Genomic DNA, 20,763 nt, shown 5'->3' on the forward strand with positions numbered 1-20,763 from the left:
ACATGAAGAAGGCGGATTTCTGGTGGTTACTAAAGTTGGTGCCATATAAAGAAGCATTATTTGAAAATCCTGCTCCTGTCAAAGCACAGCAAGAGGACTCAGAATGGTAATATGGTCACTTATTCTATATCTGGCAAATCTTAATTCTTAATATGTTTGGTTCTCATCATAGAGCCAAACATATTTATGTTCACAGCTTTGACAGGGAAACAGTCAGCATCTCCTATAAATGACTAAGAAGTTTGATGTTGGTCCTTCCTTAGTGCTCTCAAAGGAGACAGACTTAAATGGAAAGCGGGAACAGCAAGTGGGCTTGTTGGGGTCAGAGCTTAAAAGGCAACCGTGGTCAAACAAGGTATGGTGTAGCTAGCAACTTTTTTTTTAAAGACGCCTTAAAGCAGGAGTGTGGAAGCTGTGACCATCCAGATGTTGTTCGACTCCAGTTTCCATCAGCCCCAACCAATGGCCAGAGACTATTGGTGCATGTGCGAATGACCCACTGGTCTGTCTAGGAGTCCCCTTTCCCACCTTTGACTGAAATGCCAGCTGCTACTGTTCTTTGATAGAGAGAGCTTGCCAACAGTGAGCCACAGAATGATAACTTCTAACCTTGATTTCTGTATCAGGCTTTATGTGCGGCTGCAACTAGTACCAAAAAAAAAAAAAAAAGTTATTTAGGGAAAACCTTTGCTGAAAGCATTGCGCTGGCTCCCAGTTTGCTACTTGGCTAGATTCAAGGCTTGACTACTTTTGTATAAACTCGCAAACATTTATGGACTAAGAGGTCAAAGAAGCTGTCTCTCGCAGTGCAGCCTACCTCAGCTGCTGAGATCTGTGGATGAACATTTGTTCATGATGATACATGCGCCTTCATAGAGCATGTTGTGACTTGAGCATGTGTTTTTAAGTTCCAGTTCCCTGAAATTTATTGCTCTAGAAAGGAAGCAAGTTCTATATTTTGATGTTGGCTGAAAACATTTCTTCCCAAATTAGCCTCCTTGGTTTTTGCAGCTTTGGCGTCATGTTTTTAAGGTTGTTTCATGATTTGTACTAGGTTTAAAATGACCATCTTTATAGTCTATGTTTGTATGCTACTCAGGTATTCTTTGAATGCGAAGCAGTTTATACATTTTGGAATATATGAATAAAGTGTATATATTTTTTCTAGCATAATTGATTGATGTGAGATCCTCCCCCCTTACTTTGTTATCTCCTCTTCCACCCCATTTATAAAATAGATGTATGGAATGAAGTGGTGGTTTCTTGCACTTGCTTTGCTATTTGGCATCCTAGAAGACTTGTGTAGGAGAGGAAGAGTTGCAAATCCTGAAGTTCACATGAATGTCGTAAGCTACGTAATCCTTTATTAAACTTATTGCAGAAACAGGCCTGAGATGGGCCTGAAATGCAGAATGTTTGTTCCTTCTGTCTCCCCCCCCCAGTCTAGAACAGGGGTAGCCAACAAGGTGCCCTCAAGCAACTGTTAGGGGACTCCAGTTCCCATGAACTTCAGCCCGCAGGACCAATGGTCAAGGCTTAATGGGAGTTCTAGTCCAACAACATCCGCAGGGCACCATGTTTGCAATCCCAGGTCTAGAACATCATGGGGAGGGAGATGCAATTGGGAGTGATGACATACAAGCTAAGAGGAAATGCAAAACTATTCCTTGAAGTGATACCGATGAGCCTGGAAAACAGGAGGGGAGACTTCTTGACAGGGCTGGCCAGGAGGGAGGAGGAAGAGATAACGGGGGGGGGGAGTTTGATGCTGGGTCAGTGGCCTGTGAGCAGTGGCGGTGGAAGGGGGGACGGTGGGGGAAGGACCGCACAGAGTGCCATCATGAGGGGGATGACAAAATGCTGGCTGAACTTGACGCTGCCTGTGTAGTGGAACCGAGTGGGGTTGAGTTGCATCATGATGCTGATGTGTCCCCTTCCCACCTCTGTGGCCGGGTGCATGCGCGGTTGGCCAGGCCTTGCTCTCCCTGCCCATCGATGCCTTGCCCTTGCTCAGGAAGCGTTCCTCTCACAGGCAACCGCCTTGCCAGCCATGTCCCTCCGGCCCACCTCTCTCTCTCTCTCTCTCTCTCTCTCTCTCCTGGCTTTCTTTCCTCTCCAAGTGCTCACTCCCTCATCAGCCTCCATCCCCGCCCGGTGTTGCCTTTTTCCCTCTCCAGCCATGGCAAGTGTGCCCCCCCCGGCTACCGTTCCACTGTCAAACAGCTCTTCCTGTTCTTACTAAATCCATCAAATGATGTGACATAAAATTTCCTCCACCCCTCCAATCAAGGAATAAGGCATGGGTGGGAGACCAGCAAAATGCCAGCATAGTGAGTGATCTGTGAGAAAGTTTTTTTAAAAAGAAAGGAAGGGGAAGGGGAAGAAAAGAGAACAAAAGCAGATGCAGAGAGAACAACTGTGACGTCAGCTCAAAATGAACAGAAGGGTTTAGGGAAATCATCTTCTGTGAAGGACCTCTCTTCTCCAAAGCAGGCACTGAAAAGGAGAATAGCTTCCAGTCTCAGAAGCAGGCAGCTTTCCAATCACTCAGTCCCCTCTTTTTCAGAACTCCTCCTCCTCGCCACCAACTTCCTGGTCAACTTCACAGAGCTCCCTGGTTGTCTCTGGCACGTGGAGACCCACAGAGATCGGCTGACCCCTCCCTGCTTGGAGAGACACCCCCCCCACTCTCATCTCCCTGGAGATCAGGGAGCAGAAAAACAAGAAAGACAGGGCCCCCAAGATTATTTTATTTTTATTTTTGCAAAGGCGCTTCTCTATGACGTTGCTCCCACCACCCCCTTCCTCCACCACTGGTTACAACATCCAGGTATCACTAACCTGTCAGTCATTTGACTTTATGGACTTCAGGCAGAGCAGCTCTCACTGCAGCTCTTTGTGAGACTGTGAGTGAGAAAGTAGGATGGTGTGGGGGGAAGACTCTTCCTGCTTTCCCTTCATTCTGTCAACCCCCCCCCCCCAAATCCTTTCCATCATTCCTTCTTTCACTGCTCTATGATGTATGAAGATTGCACAGCTTTTCACCCCTCCCCTCCTTATCTTTGCACTCAGAGACACTCCCCCCATGGGCATAGCCAGGCTTTATGTTGGGGGGCAGCCTTTATGTTAGGGGGTATGCCCCCTCCCACCCCATTGACTCTGTGCTGTGGGGAGGAAACCTTCAGCCTGACTTTCACCAGCATCCTCCAACGCAAATCCTGAAGGTAGCTGGAAGGGGGAGCTGCTCTAAGGGGGAGCGGAGAAGGATACAAAGGATTTCCCCCCCACTCACCATGGGCATAGCCAGGGGAGGTGCAGCTGCCCCCCATCAAGTAAATAAATAAAAATACTTCTGTATGTCTGTTTATCTTTTGCAATTATCAACATCTATTCTATATTTGAGACCCTGGAATTCCTGTAACAATATGAAACACACACCATAATATCTAAGTGAGGGGCAAGGTGAAGTGTCAGAGCAAACACACCACAACTAAAAGCAGAAGCTGGAAATACCATATGGGAAACCTCCAAATTGGGGACGTTCTTCTCACATTGTGTCTGTGTATGCATCCCTTTATTCTGGCTTGGGGAAAACACTGATGATGCAGTCCAAGTAACAGTATGCAGCTTTCTGTTTCTGGTGAAGCTCCTGCGTTTTTAGAGAACTTTATGACTAGCTGGAATTCAGCAAATGACACTTTTCTCTACCTTGCAATCTTCATGTTGGTATGTCAACAAAACTGGTCAAGTGATGCCATTTTTGTTCAACAGAATGTTTTCTCTCTACTATGACCTAATGATGTGTGCTATTGAATTTTGCAAAATACATTCATGCTTCCCTTGGGCAGAGGTAAGGTGTAGGAGTTGATGGCTAACAAAGGTAATATAGATTAGAACAGGAGTCAGCAACCTTTTCCAGCTGTGTACCAGCCCACCATCTCTCAGAACATGTGGTGGGCCAGACTATATATATATATATATATATATATATATATAGGGATGAACGAGTTCCTATGCCCCACAAATAATCCAGAAATGCATCTTAAATAAAAGGACACATTCTACTCATGTAAAAACATGCTGATTCCCGGACCGTACGCGGGCCCGATTGAGAAAGCGATCAGGCCACATCCGGCCCACAGGCCGTAGGTTGCCTACCTCTGGATTAGAATCAATTCACCTTATTTGGTAATAAAGTAACAACATTGTGTCAGCAGTGCAAACATCCTCTCATCAAATGACACAATATAATTTGATTAGTTAAATAAACAATCAACTACGTGCAGACATATAGGTCACCTACTTGCAAATTAGATTATTCCGCAGCACATTGATTAGTAAACATTTAGGTTCCTTTTCCTTTCCTTTTTCGTATCTTCTATCCTGCCTGGCTATTAAGACAGAACTAATTTTTAGAAGTTTAACATTTGTAAAGGTAAAGGTAGAGAACCCCTGACAGTTAAAGTCCAGTTGTGAACGACTCATCTCACTTTACTGGCCAAGGGAGCTGATGTTAGTTCACAGTTTTTTCTGGGCCATGTGGCCAGCATGATTAAGTCGCTTCTGGCGAAACCAAGTAAGGTGATTTGATTCTAATCTATATTACTTTTGTTAGTCATCAACTCCTACACCTTACCTCTGCCCAAGCGAAGCATGGATGTATTTTGCAAAATTCAATAGCACACAGTATTAGGTCATAGTAGAGAGGAAACAATGGGTTTTCCTTTTGCCTCACTCCTTTCCCACGGAAAAACAACTCTTTAGCCCTAAATTGGAGCAAACATCAATCTGGATAAAACCCAAATTGCCGTCTGTTCTTATTGAGTCCTAAAGAGCTGTTTTTGCACAGGGAGAAGTGGTGGGACAAGAAGTGTGGCTAAGACCCGAGTCTATATCTGACAGTAAACCGAAATCAGCAGCACCAACCCACCTCTGTCTCTAAGGATTCAACATCAGTTGCACAGCTCAACTGCTGTAAACAAAGGGACACCTTTGATGAAATTTACATGTGAATTACATGTGAGTGTACAACTCAACATTTGTGTACAAAAGTGCACAGATGGTACACTTGTTGAATGTAGTGTATGAAGATATCTGTAGCTCTTAAACAAGAAGAGAACAGACAGTAGAAACTCAACTATCTCCTGTGCCATCTGGTGACTAAACTGTATCATGACACTGTTCACATACTGCTTAAATGTCTCCTCCCTGGCAGATAGATTAAACCATTCTGAATCAAAAGCTCTAAGCATTTTATTTTATTTTTTTCTTTTCAGAGTGAGGTGATTTCCTACCATGGATACCCCAGTGAAGAGTATGAAGTGTTAACAGATGATGGCTATTATTTGACAATTAACAGAATACCCTTTGGGCAAAAAAATCTTCCAGTGGGAGGTATCTTGTTATGTGTGTTTAACAACAACAACAACAAAATCCGTAGTCTATCAGCTGAACACACTTATTATAGTCCTCCCCATAAGTGAGAACCCTGACTTACCAGGACCACATGGAGGCATCCTCATGGAAGCACATGGGAGCACATTGAGCAGGGCATGCTTCCAAGCTCCCATGAGACTTTCCAGGAAATACAGTGAAAGGGCAGACATGTCCAGTGTTGGCTGGGGCTTTGGGAGCATGGCTGGTGGGTGCCTGCCTATCTCCCATTCCCAGTTTAATCCCTCACAAATATTTTGAATGCTTGAATAGCACTTTGCTAACAAGTAGCCTCTACAATCAAGGCTCAAATCCATGCCATTGGATGAGGCTTCAGCCTAACCAATTTATGGATGTAATGTACCGTAATATAAATAATGTTTTAGAAATATGAGAGATTCACCAAAAACATCTTTGTTACCAGGGCACAGAAATTCTCGTCTGCTTTGTTAAAACAAATACTTTGTTTTTGAAACAGGTCCCAAGGCTGTTGTGTTGCTGCAACATGGAGTGGTTTCAGAAGCTAGCTTCTGGGTTGAAAATATGGCCAACAACAGCTTCGGATTCATATTAGCGGATGCTGGCTATGATGTTTGGCTGGGGAACAGCAGAGGATCAAGTTGTTCTCAGAGACACCAGCATTTGTCAACTGACCAAGATGAATTTTGGGATTTCAGGTACAGTGGTACCTCGGGTTACAGACGCTCCAGGTTACAGAGCTTCAGGTTATAGACTCCACTAACCCAGAAATAGTACCTGCTTCAGGATGAGAACCTTGCTTCAGGATGAGAACAGAAATTGTGTTCCGGCGGCGCTGCGGCAAAGGGAGGTCCCATTAGCTAAAGTGGTACCTCAGGTTAAGAACAGTTTCAAGTTAAGAACGGACCTCCAGAATGAATTAAGTTCTTAACCCGAGGTACCACTGTAGTTTGAACAAAAAAGGAACAGCTTTATAACCATTGACAATGTTATCTCATACTTCAACTATGCTGACCTATTTGTCACTGTTGGGTCATAGGTTGTTAGCCAATCAGCTGTGATACAGCACCAAATTATGAAGGTAGGTAACATTAATCAAATTTCCAAGTATAGTCAAACCTTGATTCCCAAACACCTCTGTTTTGGCTCCTGAACGCCGAAAACCTGAAAGTAAGTGTTCCAGTTTTTGAACATTTTCGTAAGCCGAACGTCCGACACGGCTTCCGCTTGAGTGCAGGAAGCTCCTGCAGCCAATCGGAAGGTGCGCCTCACTTGTCAAACATTTCGGAAGCCAAACGGGCTTCCGGAATGGATTACGTTGTTGGACTGTATTTATTCTGATGGAATGGTTCATGGTTCAAGCAAACATGGTTCATTTACCTGAGTACTGTCAACACTGACTGGCAGTCACTGGGGATCTTCACACTCCATAGCCTTTTTCTTTGTGTGATTCCCCTTCATGAGATTCAGGTGTGAAGGAAACTCTTTTCTTGTGTGTGGGGTGCGTGTGTGTGTGATTTTTAGTGATGTTCTGTTGCTGGTAAAGGTAAAGGTAAAGGGACCCCTGACCATTAGGTCCAGTCGTGAATGACTCTGGGGTTGCAGCGCTCATCTCGCGTTACTAGCCGAGGGAGCCGGCGTACAGCTTCTGGGTCATGTGGCCAGCATGACAAAGCTGCTTCTGGCGAACCAGAGCAGCACACAGAAACACCGTTTACCTTCCTGCCGGAGCAGTACCTATTTATCTACTTGCACTTTTGACGTGCTTTCGAACTGCTAGGTGGGCAGGAGCTGGGACCGAGCAACGGGAGCTCACCCCATTGCGGGGATTCGAACCGCCGACCTTCTGATTAGCAAGCTCTAGGCTTTGTGGTTTAACCCACAGCGCCACCCGCATCCTTCTGTTGCTGGTACCCACAGCTAAAAAAATTAAGTGGTGAGTAAAGATGGTGGCTCCATCATCTCATTCCTTGCACACATTTCAAACAAAACTTCCCAGAAGGCAGCTCTGGGGGAAACAGGGGTGGTGCATCCAATTTCACCACTTGAAATGGGAAGTGGTGCCCCGTTCTTCCCGTGCAGCACCGCCCTGCTGCCAGCACTGCCGCTGTGTACATACCTCCATTGACACCGCAACCATGTGCCCACTTCCACTGGCACCACCTCTGCCTACCCTCCATGCTTTCTTCGCCACTGGAGGAGAAGTGGCATTGGCACTGGTTTATGGTGCAATCTCACCAGATCTCACTGAAATCTCACCTGATCTCTCATGCTCCATGAGATCTCACCATAAATGGGTGCCAATGCTGGCACCACTTCTCCACCAGTGGTGGAGGTGGCAAGGTGTGAGGGGTACATGCAAGGCTGCTGCCTCAGGGGCTTCCACCACCTGAGGCAGTTGCTTTACCCCACTTCATGAGCGGTCCGCCCCAAAGGTGAAATACTTGTGAGCTCATGGGAGTCACTAATTTTGCAATAAAATTTAAAAAGCCCAATCCTATTTCCCAATTACTATTTCAGTTTCCATGAAATGGGCATGTATGACATTCCAGCAGTGATCAACTTTATTTTGAAGAAAACTGGGCAGAAGCAACTGTATTATGTAGGCTACTCTGAAGGTGCTGCCACGGGTATGTTAAAATGGAACAATCTTCTCTCTTTCTCCTTCCTCTCCCTCCTCTCTGTGTTGCTCACTTTGCTCTGTGTTCTGCTGTTTTGGATTCTAGAGGCAGCTGTTCCACTATAAGCTGCTCGTCCCTTTTTTTCTGTGTTGGAAGTCAATCTTGCTCCAACCCTGGCACTGTTGTCTCTGCATTCCCTTTGTGACCTTGCTTGACTCCACTATAGAGTACATAGGGCTTTTCAGGAAAAGTGGGAAGACAGCTTTTTGGACAGAGAAAGTTGTAGGGTGTCAAGCCACATTGTGTCCCAACAGAGAAAAAGGCAGGATATTTAAATAAATAATGATGAAAATAGATAGATGGTAGAGATAGATAGATAGATAGATAGATAGATAGATAGATAGATAGATAGATAGATAGATAGATGATAGATAGATAGATATATAGATGATATAGGTAGACAGACAAATAGATAGATAGAGTCAGAAATCACCAGTCTGAATGTAAGATACATCCAATGGCATGTCTTCAACTAGTCCTCTTGTCTCCACCACCCATCAGCTTCAAAAGAGGGGAGGAAAGAGGTTCTGAAGTTAGGTGACGAAACCTTAAAACGTGCCCCATCATCTACCATAAGAGCTCTGGCCCAGCTGCATACGGATACCTAGAGGTCACAATTTCTCAGAGTGAGATTGATTTAAAGGCTTTTCGGTAACAAGAAAATGTGCTTGCATCATTTACCTTAGACTACCTTTCCATTGCGGTACAGTGGTGCCAGTTCTTAAATCAAGAAAGACCTACAGGATCTGAATAGCTCTAGGGGCAGAGTTCATCTGCTCATTCACCTGATGAGCCTATAATTAAGAGGGAAACTTATTTCGAGAACAGAATAATCACCTCCACTGCCTTCCTTTCCTGGCAAGTGGCTTCAAAGTTGCAGCGGTAGAGGTGGCACTCGGGTTTCTCCATCCTTGGTAGATCTATTGCTATCCCTCAATTTCCTCCCAGCAGCTCCAGTGATCATTTAGGGTACATATGGGAAATCTGTAGTCCTCCAGATTGCTGTCAGACTCCAACTTCCATCAGCCCCAGTCAGTGATATCAGGCCAGCCACTGGCTCTGCATCTCTGCTTTGAGGTCAGGGAATACCCTTTTGGAAAACTGGAGAATCACTTAACATGATTCTAAATGCTCTCTGTGTTTTTTTCTCCCCCCCCCCCTCTTCTTCCTTAGGCCTCATAGCATTTTCAGCCATACCAGAGCTGTCTCAAAAAATCAAAACATTCTTTGCCCTGGCTCCTGTGATTTCTCTTAGGTATTCAACAAGCCTTCCTTTCAAACTTGGTGCCATACTTCCTCAATACTCAACCAAGGTACTGGTCAGTCACTATTTCATGACTGGTGACTGATGAAATCAAGAAATGCAAAGCTAATGGGACCCTAAAAGTCACTTCTCCCATGAATCCATGACAAATATGTCTAGTTACTTACCTAGGTTACTGTGTGCAAGAAAAGAAAGATTCTATAAACTGCATGTATAGAATATAACAGGCTGTAATTATTGCAGAAATGTTGTGTTCCCCTGAGATCTTTCTGAATGCAGGGCAAGTTAGAACAGGGCCGTCTTAAAGGGATCAGCCGCCCTGGCGCGACGATCCCTCGGTGCCCCCGGTGGGCCACCTCTCTGCCCACCTCCCTCCCGCGCTGGCCGCCCCTCGGGAGGGGGTGTGTGCGAGCGGGAGATGAGGGGTGTGGCGCTGCAAGCCGCCCGCCCTCCGGAGCCCTAGGTGGAGCGCTGGGAAGGGCGCGCAAAGCCCTGCACCGCTCCAGCGCCACGCCCCTCATCCCCCGAGGGGTGGCCAGCACGGGAGGGAGGTGGGCGAGCGGGGGATGAGGGGTGTGGTGCTGGAGCAGCGCGGGGCTTTGCACGCCCCTCCCAGCGCTCCACCTAGGGCTCCGGAGGGCAGCCGGCGCGTGAGTGCCCACCCGCCCACCCGCCCATGGGGGCAGGCGCGGGTTGGGGAGGGGCGCCTGGTATGCTGGCGGGCTCGCGGGGGCGCCCCTGGGGGGCCTGGCACCCTGGTGCACCGCGCCACCCAGCCCCTATGACGAGACGGCCCTGAATTAGAAATATGCTAGATAAAAGGTAAATTTGATTCACATGCAATTCATGCACAGCAAAATTTCATCTAGAAAAAAATGTGTTCGATAACCAATCACATCTATTGGCTTTACTATTCATTTCAGTGAGCTGTGGATTGCACTGTCAATGAAATGAAGAAAGTAAACTGAGACAAAGAAACTAAAGTTTAAATAGATCCGTTCTTGGGAGGGATATGCATGTGTCAGGTGTGTCTGCTGCACACCCAGAAATGGATGGGGGAGAAATTTAATATAATTTGCATTTATAAGCAAATGTACCAAATATGCACTTTTGAAAACAATATACAAACAAATTCAGCATCCCTGCAAAAAGTCTGCTCACCTTTTCCCAGTGGGTGGCATTGCAGCCAGGCAACTGAGTCAAAACAGTATGATGGCTTAGGCGGTGGAAGGTTTCCACCTCTTACCTGCATCATGCCGGCCGCATTGTTGTTGCTGGGGTTCTGCCCTCGTGGGACAGCACCAGCCAATCAGCTCTCAGTATGAATGTGGCCACGGCGCAGCCAGCCGTTACCCCCTCAGCCGCCCTACAGCTGGGGGGGGGAGGAGGTGGTGGGCGGACAGTCTGGGGCACCCAAGCCACCTCGTCTCTCCTAGTCTTTCTCCTCCGATGGGGGTGACAAACTGGTGGGCGGCACTCACTGTGGGGCCTGCAGCGGGCCGAGTCACACGTCTCAGAGACCCCGCAGTGAGTGCCACCCGGCAGTTTGTCACCCCCCCTCGGTGTGACACCCGGGGCGGACCACACCCACCTTGCAACGCCCCTGCCCTCGCGGTGCCCCTAATGGTGGTTTACCCTTAAGTGGACTCCCTGCAGGCAGGCAGGAGTCAAGATATAGCCTGGTTTCACCCCAGTGCCTAAGTCAAACCACTCACATCCATAACCAATTAAGTTGTGACCTATTTGAACCCATAAACCAATATATTTCATGTCAGTGTGCTTTATTGTTCTCCTGGGAACTTTGTGGCTCAGGTGCCTTGGCACGCAATTGCTTATTTCTCAAAAATTCCTTATCTGAAGTAAAATGTGCAAATAAATGTGTACATTAATTAAAATTACTTCTGGAGTGCATTATAAAGGGAGGAATGCTCTATAAAAATTGTGTGTGCTAGGCAGAATTACGTACCAAAAAATTGTTTATCTGGGAAATGGACAATGACAATTTTCATGTGGACTTTTTAAAAAAATAAAATAAAATTGCAAACTAATGTAGAAGTGTGAAGAACTGAACTTAAGAGTGGGAAAATGAGAAACCGAGAGAAATGTAATTGTCAGATTCATCCATCCACACTCCCAACCTTCCTTTGTTATGTAGATCGGGCAGATTATCCATGCAAGCTTCCCTGCAATTAGAACCAGGCATGTTCATCTGAATGCTCTTACAATCCCCTTTCAGCTTTCTCACTGAATGTAGAAGGGTTGGAGATGGAATAGGCGCCCCTGCTGCATGCAGGGACATTGGGGTCGCCATACAGGTGCCCCCTCCCACTCTCCAATTTTAACCTTTTAAGAGGTGCAAACAGCAACAAGGAAATTTCTAGAGACACAGCTAATTCTGCAAACAAAAGCAATTGAAGTTCAATATAAGTAACACCTTTTATATCTTTGCAGGGGCTGCTTGTCAGAGGTGAATTTTACTTGGCTTACAAGTCTTGGAGATTGTTTACCAACACAATATGCAGTGTTGCATTGCTGCAGACAGGCTGTGCATATACCATTTTGCTTCCGGGTGGAATCAATTTAACAAATATAAATATGGTATGCAGACGTGTGAAGAAGTCACTGTAACTAATTCCTGGTTTGCTGAATTTTCATGAGGTTCCATTTTTCAGGGGTGAAAGGCCCCATGAAAAATTGAAAGCTCACTTAGAGGAAGACTGGAATCAGATATGCATTGAAAGTAAGTCTCACTGAGCAGAAGAAAACTAACCTCTGAGTAGATGTGCCTAGCATTGCCCTCTTACAGCACACTCCTACACATGTCTATTCAGATGCAAGTCTCATTCAGTTCAATTGGACTTATTGTCATGGAAATGGGTGTAGCATTGCAGCCACTGACTTTTACTAGTTTGGGGGTTGGGGTTGCACATGTCTGGAGCCCTGATATGATCTGATTTCAGATCAGAAAGTGTTTTTAAAAAAAAAAAAAAAAAACGAACGAACAAAAAAAATATGCCTTCATTTCTACTATACTTCCAATGTTTTCTGGAATCACTTGCCCAAATTTCACTTTGTAAAACGGCTCAAGTTCTTATTCTGGTCCCTTTTTCAATCAAATATATCTCCCTAGTTCCCTAGTACCACCATAAGGTGACGCTATCCCAGCTGCTTATTTATGTCTTTGGCATGCGAGAGAAGTAGATGGAGCAGCTGCTGACTGATATTTCCTGTGAAACAAGACCTGGGAAATTAGCATAAATAAAACTAGAAATAATCTGTACTGCAAAGAGGGGTGTGGGGGTGTATGGGGAGGGGTAGTACCTCTGATGGGGGACATGTCATGTTCCTTCTCGGGTAGTTTGTCCACCTTTGTTCCCCACCCTGCACTCAGCTCTTACTTGTGGCTCCTAGAAGTTGTCAGCTTTGGCAGTGGCCACACTCCAGGAACAGCTTTGACTGGCTGGTTAAACCAGGTGAGAGTAGTTGATGGGTGTCAAACCCTCAGTGAGTTAGGGGCTTCCCCTGCATTTGAAGACAGGCTCTGGCAGATTGAGCGGACCAATAGTGGGTCCAACAGTCAAGAAGGTATTTTTTGCACACGCTGTAGAGAGAAGTGAGGGGCAGATGGGGCTCATCAACCTGGGAAAGTAGCCCATCTAGGAAAAGGAAGACTCTGATCCTCAACCTCTGCTGCATCTTCAGAAGAAGAAAAGGCTGAATAAGCCCTACGCAAATCCTAAGACAGTTTGGATGGTGCCTTGTACGCCTCCTTCCCGCAGCTCCTGCAGCCAAACTGGTGCCAAACGTATTGCTCTGCTTTCCTTTGGACCACATCAGCAAGGCCGAGAGAGGGGTCTTGTTATTTGGGCAGCCTCTATGCACATTGCCCAGACTTGCACCCTGGGAGGTGACTTTAGCAGTAGCTAACGCACCGCAGAGGTGCACTCTACCCACTTCTCAAGACAAACAGATGCCAACAACTGCAAAGAAAACAAAAATGGAGTGGTCACATACATTTGAAGCCATGCACGACTGGTGTATTTCACCCAAATTTTGTTCTACTTATTACAAACTCCCAAGACTATATTATCAATTGCTTTGGGATTCCTCATGTAGTTGGCATGCCTGCATCAAGTCTAGCATCCTGTTTTCATACCGTAGTGGCCAACCTGATTCCCATAGGAAGGAAATCCACAAGCAGGGCCTCAGTTTCCCCAGTCCTTTTCTCCAGCAGCTGCTACTCAGGGGTATATTGCCTCTGTCACTAGAGACATTACATAGCCATGCAGTTTTGTCATCCATGAATTTGTATTAACCCCTTTTAAAGCCAAGCTTGTTCTTTAATGCAAGGGGGACCAAAATGTCCCTCTTCTCTCCATTCTTTGCCAACTGAATAATTGTATACTTTCTAGCTCACCCTTTTTCTCAACTAAGTTGCCCCAGCAATTGTTGTAGCACTAATTTGTAGGGTAATTGATGTTTTTTCTTCTTCTTTCCACTAATTTTTCTGTTTTCTTTTCTTTTCTAAAAATGTGTTGTTTTTCAAACTTTACTTGCAGAGTCGACTGGATGTATATGCAGCTCGCTTTCCAGATCGGACATCAGCTAAAAACATTGTACACTGGAACCAGGTAGAGAGTTGTACACTTTGAAGAATAGAGTTCTATGATTGCATGTACACTCAAAATCAGAAATTCATATAGGTTGTCTATAGCACTAAACTGTCAAAGCTCCCACCTAAGAATTATGGAAGAGTTAGTATGCTTAACATTCCCTGGGAAGCTGCTACAAAAATTAAGCCATTTTATGTTTGTACTGTTGTTCTAATAGGAGTTTAAATCCTGGTTTTCTTTATGTAGGCAGATCTGACAGGTCTTTGCTAATGAGGATATATATTCATTAGCATGCATATATATATATATATATATATATATATATATATATATATATATATGGACACAGGTTTACACTGATTGTTTTGCAAATGCCTTCATTTCAGAATGGCATTATTCACATAAAAAGAAATTTCACCCCCAGGGATATTTACTGCCATAAAGATAAATTGCAAAAGGGACAGCCGCCATTCGTTATTAGGGAAATGAAGATTTTACAGAAAAGAACGAGTTAGAGCTAGGGAAAGACAAGCAAAATAAGACCTTCCTGGACACCTTTGAATCCAAGCTGGCATTTGTAATAGAAGTACTTGAACTGAATGGTCCTATCAGGCAGGTATGTGGAACTTTGTGTCTTCTAGGTGTTGTTGGACTCTAACTCCCATCAGTTTTTCAGGTATTACAGCCAATGATAAGGGATGATGGGATATGCAGTCTAGCAACATCAGGAAGAACACAAGACTCTGCACTCTTGTTATAAACAGTAAGGCTCTGTAGAGTTCACACCCTCCATCCAGGTTCTCCACCAGGCTGACTCATGCTGGTTAATCCATGGACCAACTGCCCCACCTCATATTTAGGCCTGAGTTAGTTCAACAGTGGGACTAATGTTTAATTAGTGCAGAATCCCTTATTAGACATATGGCCTTGAGGGAGGCAGGGGAAGAATACTTTGTGTCACCACCCCTGCCCCACTTCTGAGTGAGTGCTCCTCACTCCACAGGACCACAGCTTTCACTCACTGTTAGGCCATCTAGTGTATTCCATAGAGAACTGTGGCTTTGTCAAGCCAACTCAATCAATCTATCCGAGTAGGCCCAGTTTGGCTTGGGACTTGTCCAAATCTGGTGCACAGCCCTTATAGAGACTATGTATGATGGATTTTAATTCAGGCAAATGCCTTTTTCTACTATGCAAGTGACAGTTGTTGCAGCTGCTCTGCTCTAAGAGTCCTCTGTGCCTTCTGGTGTGCCTACAAAACCCCAGTGTAAAAATATTACCCTGCTCATGTCTAAAACTTCCACCCTGGGGAGCAAACCCTGAAGTTGAAATTAAGATAGTGTTTCTCATCATGAGAACCAAGGCTGATGTGTGGAAAAGTAGCCTCTGAATTTAGATTAACAACAGTAAACAAAAATGAAAGATCTCATTTAATCTCAGCAATTAAAAGAAAAATTACATGATTCGTGGGTGCTTTCTATTTTCTAGCAGAATTTGTGTGGGGTTTTTTTTGGCAATAGTTACAATTTCTCTCCAATGTTCTTCGAAGCGTGTCATTCTGGGAAATTTTAAATGGCAGCCACTAACTGAACAAAACTTTGAAAAATTGCACTGGGCAAAGCCTAATTCATGGGATGCTGCCAGTACCCCTTTCAATCCTGTCATAGTTTTTACACCACACTGAACCACACGCCTGACCTCCCTTTGGCTGAGTTGCTGCTGCATAGAGGTGGGAGGGATGAAGCAGTGGTGAGGTTGGCGCAGTGCAAATGCAGTGGCGCACCAACCTGGTGCTCCTGGCAGCACATTTGCACTGCACTCATCCTTCTGCGTCTCCATCCTGGGATGCTGCAGCAATTCTGCTAGTGGGTGGTCAGGTGAGCAGCTCAGCCCCACCATGACATTCACTATTGCTTTTTAATAAGTTAGGTAAGTTTACCTGTGCATGTTAATTCTGTGTATGTTCTTCCTTTGTAAGAGGCTGTTAATGCCTCCCGTTAAGCTTCTAAGTATGAGTTATATGGGCTGTATTCAACTAACCTGACACTCAGGCCAAAGCCAGGGCAATGGCTCCTGCTAGTGCAATTGGGTCCCCCCTCCTCTTCTCCTCCAATGCACATTCCACATCTCCCCCACATCTGCTCAGTGGTTGGGGGAACTCCCAGAAGAGTGCAGGGGGAAGAGAGGAAGGCTAGTCCGACCAGGTGAGCGGAAATATTTGTCCTGACAATACAAGAAGTGAGCCATGTACAATGATTCCCTGTAAACCACTTTGTAAGCTGCCTTTACATTTCCACAATATTGTAGACTTAGTTTTCACAATCCTCAATAATATGTATCATATAATATTTATGGCTTTCCTATTATTTTGATAGCTAAGAGAAAAAGGAATATTCAGGTGTTTTGACTACGAGAATGAGAATCAGGCAAGATATAACCAGGTAAGAGAGAACAATTTTTGTTCCGTAAATATGGTGAAAATAGAAATCTGCATCAAGGGCACATATTTAGAATGGGTCTGAAATGAGACTTGTTGCATACCAGCACAACCCAGATAATATTTTTTTTATTAGTTTTTCCATAACAAACAGACAATCCAACACCATCACCAACATTAACCCAACACTTACCCACCCCAACTAAAACTAAACGAATACAAACATACTAACAATTCTTCTTATACAGAAAAAAAAATTTTCTTGTTCGAATCTTTACCTTAGACTTCCCCTGCCTTCTCTCCTTCGGTTCCAATTCCAAATTTTACTTTAATAACTTCACATTCTAAAAATTAAATTCATTTAAAAGTTCAAAACTGAACATTCTTCCTAAAAAAATCTTATTTCTTAGTTTACAATATTATTCCACTTCTTAACTTAACTAAAATCAAATCATATTATAGCTTCGTATTAATTAATCACATAACTCCATCTCTTAACATATTATTCTTAAATCAGATCATAACAAACATCTTTTTTCCCTTAAACTGCTGCTAATAAAAAGAAATCAAAATATCCCTTTTCTAATTCAAAAACTTAAAGTCTTGACACACCGGCTTCAGGGTACCATAATAAATCATTTTTACTTTACCCTTAATACAATTCACCCTATCCCCCTTCTGTCCATTTTCTTTCTCCGTCTTACTCCGGAGCCGCTCCTCAAATTATCCTCTTTTCTTGTAAGTCCACAGATCCAGACAAAGTCCACAACAGTCCTTGCATAGAGCATCAGGGTACGCACATCATCTTCTTCCAGCTTCTCCGATTCAAAATTCCATTCTTCTTTTATCCCCGTCCAGGGTCTGCCACCCCCAAAGGACGTTTCTTTTTTCCGGAGTCGCCAAGCCATTTTACTCTGTTCTTCAATCATCCCCTTCAGCTCTTTGCCAAGGCTCTCTTCCAGTGCAGCCATTTCCTGAAAAGTCTCCTCTGTGGGAAATATCTTTTCTGCCATATCCCGGTTCAGTATCACCAGTTTTTGATTAAGCAGTTCCAGTCTCAAGAAAGTAATCCTTTGTTCATCAGTCAATCCATGGTTCATAACCAACTCAAAAACGAAACCCAGCATGGCAGAAGCGGGCATAGGTATCAGATTTCAGTTTCAATTTCAGAACTTTTCCATCTTAGTGCCAGTAAATTTCCACTCAGTCACAATCTTTCGCAGCCATTTTCCATGTAGCCAGGGCGCAAAGACCACAATTTTAAAAAGGGATATTCTCCACCGTCTTGCTCCCCCGAAGGGAGATCAAAATAGTCTCACTTGTCAAAATAAAAGTACTTTGTAACCATTGCTGTAACAGCAGTCTCTTAGAACAGTTATTTTCTAGCCACCGAAGGGAGGGAGGCAGGCTTCCTTTCCCTGAGACCTCCCGGATCGTTAAAAGCAAAATGCAAATCCAATCAAGTACTCACAGCCACCGGGCTTCCTTGTTTCTAATCCTAGCAGGGAGAACGATGTCGCTCATCGCGAGCGGCGACCGCCGCTTCGCCGACCCGGTTGGGGCATATCCCCTAATGGCCCAGCTCCGTTGTCCCTTCACCCCCACTCCCCCTTTACAGGGGGAACGAGGGAAGGGTTCGGAGCTTTTGCGGGCCCGCCGGGGAGCCCAGGGCGCGGGACGCTCTTCCCGCGCCCCACCGGAGCCCCGCTTAGCGGTAGCGGGGCTCCAACCGCCGGGCCAGCCTGGGTCGCCTCGCTGCCGAGGCAACCCACGACCGCCCGCGATGGCGTCGCCGCCGGAAGCCACAACCCAGATAATATTAACCATTTAGATTTCTTCCCAATTTCATTATAAAAATTAAGCATGGGCCTAAGTTACTCAAATTCTTAATGTGGGCTTGATAATGCAAAATCTTATTCTTTTTGTTAAAAGTATTTTGCAGGTGAAAGCTCAATTATTTTATTCATTTATTTATATACATCCCACCTTTTCTTGGCAGAGCTCAAGGCAGCACACATGGTTCTCCTCCTCCCTGTTATTTCCTGATAACCACCCTATGGGGAAACCTAGAGTGCTTGTGACTGACCCAGGGTCACTCCATGAACTTCATGAATGAGTGGGGATGTAAACTTTGGTCTCCAAGTCCTAGTTCGACAATCTAGCCCAGGCATAGGCAACCTTCGGCTCTCCAGATGTTTTGGCCTACAACTCCCATGATCCCTAGCTAACAGGACCAGTGGTCAGGGATGATGGGAATTGTAGTCCGAAACATCTGGAGAGCCGAAGGTTGCTGACCCCTGATCTAGCCACAATCATGCAATAGCTCTGAGTTAATGTGAATATGATCCCTAAAGGTGTTTTCCTCCACAAGCTGAGAGCATGGTGGGCACAGGGATGTGTGTACAGTGGTACCTCGGATTACAGATGCTTCAGGTTACAGACGCTTCAGGTTACAGACTCCGCTAACCCAGAAATAGTACCTCGGGTTAAGAACTTTGCTTCAGGATGAGAACAGAAATTGTGCTCCAGCAGCGCAGCGGCAGTGGGAGGCCCCATTAGCTAAAGTGGTACCTCAGGTTAAGAACAGTTTCAGGTTAAGAACAGACCTCCAGAACGAATTAAGTTCTTAACCCGAGGTACCACTGTATTAGCCCCTCCTTCAACCCCACCCTTCTGCTGGATCCAACCTCAGACCTCCAAAACATTTGGCCAAAGTCTGAAGAGAGGGCCTGGACATGTATAATTGTGTGCTTGTGGTTTCTCTCACATGATCAGAAGCTTAGAAATATGTGAGCTCCAACCCTCTTCAAAGCATGTTAGCAGACCACGAGTGTTCCAGTTAGAATGAAGAAAAACCCATCCTTCATATAAGCCTGTGATCAGCCCATAGGCAGTCTGAATTGTGTCAAGGTGCTGTCACTAAGAACACTTGTGTGTTTATGGGTGTTTAATGATCCTCTGTCTTTTACTTTCCAGAGCTTTCCTCCCGAATATAAAATAGAGAACATGACTGTGCCAACTGCAGTGTGGTTTGGTGGGAATGACCTGATTGCAGCCCCAGGAGATATCGACTTCTTACTTCCTCGTATCACTAACCTGATTTACTATGAAAATATAACACACTGGAACCACTGGGATTTTCTCTGGGGCCTCAGTGCCCCCAGACTCTTGTACAGCAAAATCATGGAGTTGATGGGGAAGTCTCTGTAAATAAATACTTTGCTAAGGTGGATTTAACTTCATTTCCTTTATTGACACATCTTCCTTTAACACCTGTCACAACAAACCCTGTGCAGTAAGCTACACTGGTGTGGAAAGCCTTTCTAGTATTTAAAAGTGCTTCGTTTTTTTCCTGGATCATGTCCAATGTTTTGGTCACATTTGTCCCATACATTTGAAGCACTATGACAATGTTTTAACAGTTATAATTTTCCCAAAGAATGCTGGGAAGTGTAGTTTGTTAAGGATGCTGAGAGTTGCTAAGAGACCCCTGTTCCTCTAGCAGAGCTACAGTTCTCAGAGTAGTTTAATAATCAATCCCTCTTCCCAGGGAACTATAGCTCTGTGAGGCACATAGGAACTGAGGCCTGTCCTGTGATTATTATTGTTTAACTGAGAGTGAACTATGTGGTGTACAACCAAGTGTGTGGTACTTCAACCTGGGCTTCTGTTTAAAACAATACGTTTGTGGTGCATTCATACAAGAAGCACCAATTAATAAACATGGCAATCATCTTTACAAATTTGTTGTTGTTGTTTAGTTGTGTCGGACTCTTTGTGACCCCATGGACCAGAGCACACCAGGCACTCCTGTCTTCCACTGCCTCCCGCAATTTGGTCAGACTCATGTTGATAGCTTCAAGAACACTGTCCAACCATATTGTCCTCTGTCGTCCCCTTCTCCTTGTGCCCTCCATCTTTCCCAACATCAGGGTCTTTTCCAGGGAGTCTTCTCTTCTCATGAGGTGACCAAAGTTTTGGAGCCTCAGCTTCAGGACCTGCCCTTCCAGTGAGCACTCAGGGCTGATTTCCTTCAGAATGGATAGGTTTGATCTTCTTGCAGTCCATGGGACTCTCAAGACTCTCCTCCAGCACCATAATTCAAAAGCATCAATTCTTCAGTAATCAGCCTTCTTTATGGTCCAGCTCTCACTTCCATACATTACTACTGGGAAAACCATATCTTTAACTAAATGGACCTTTGACAAATTAGGTCCCCACAAATAAAGTCAATTTAATCCTACCTGTATATATACACTTTCTGGCACCACCCCTGGCACCTAAGCGACTGTCATGCTGCCTAGGAGAAGCATTGTGCTGACATACTTTGGTTACTCCACCATTGCAGTGGAGGCA

The 20,763-nt window shown here is 44.9% G+C and overlaps 1 protein-coding gene across 1 annotated transcript; it reads left to right on the forward strand.

Annotated features, from left to right (window-relative positions):
- Positions 1-25: 25 nt before the first annotated feature.
- Positions 26-19,649, forward strand: LOC117046797 (lipase member M-like). The gene is made up of 10 exons (XM_033149203.1): positions 26-106; positions 1,239-1,346; positions 5,277-5,394; positions 5,912-6,110; positions 7,933-8,042; positions 9,267-9,406; positions 11,809-11,955; positions 13,917-13,988; positions 16,346-16,411; positions 19,384-19,649. Exons 1-10 carry the CDS (start codon positions 104-106, stop codon positions 19,615-19,617), a joined length of 1,197 nt encoding a protein of 398 aa, XP_033005094.1. The 5' UTR covers positions 26-103; the 3' UTR covers positions 19,618-19,649.
- Positions 19,650-20,763: the final 1,114 nt, after the last annotated feature.

This window comes from Lacerta agilis, chromosome 5 (assembly GCF_009819535.1).
Source record: "Lacerta agilis isolate rLacAgi1 chromosome 5, rLacAgi1.pri, whole genome shotgun sequence".
NCBI lineage: Eukaryota > Metazoa > Chordata > Lepidosauria > Squamata > Lacertidae > Lacerta > Lacerta agilis.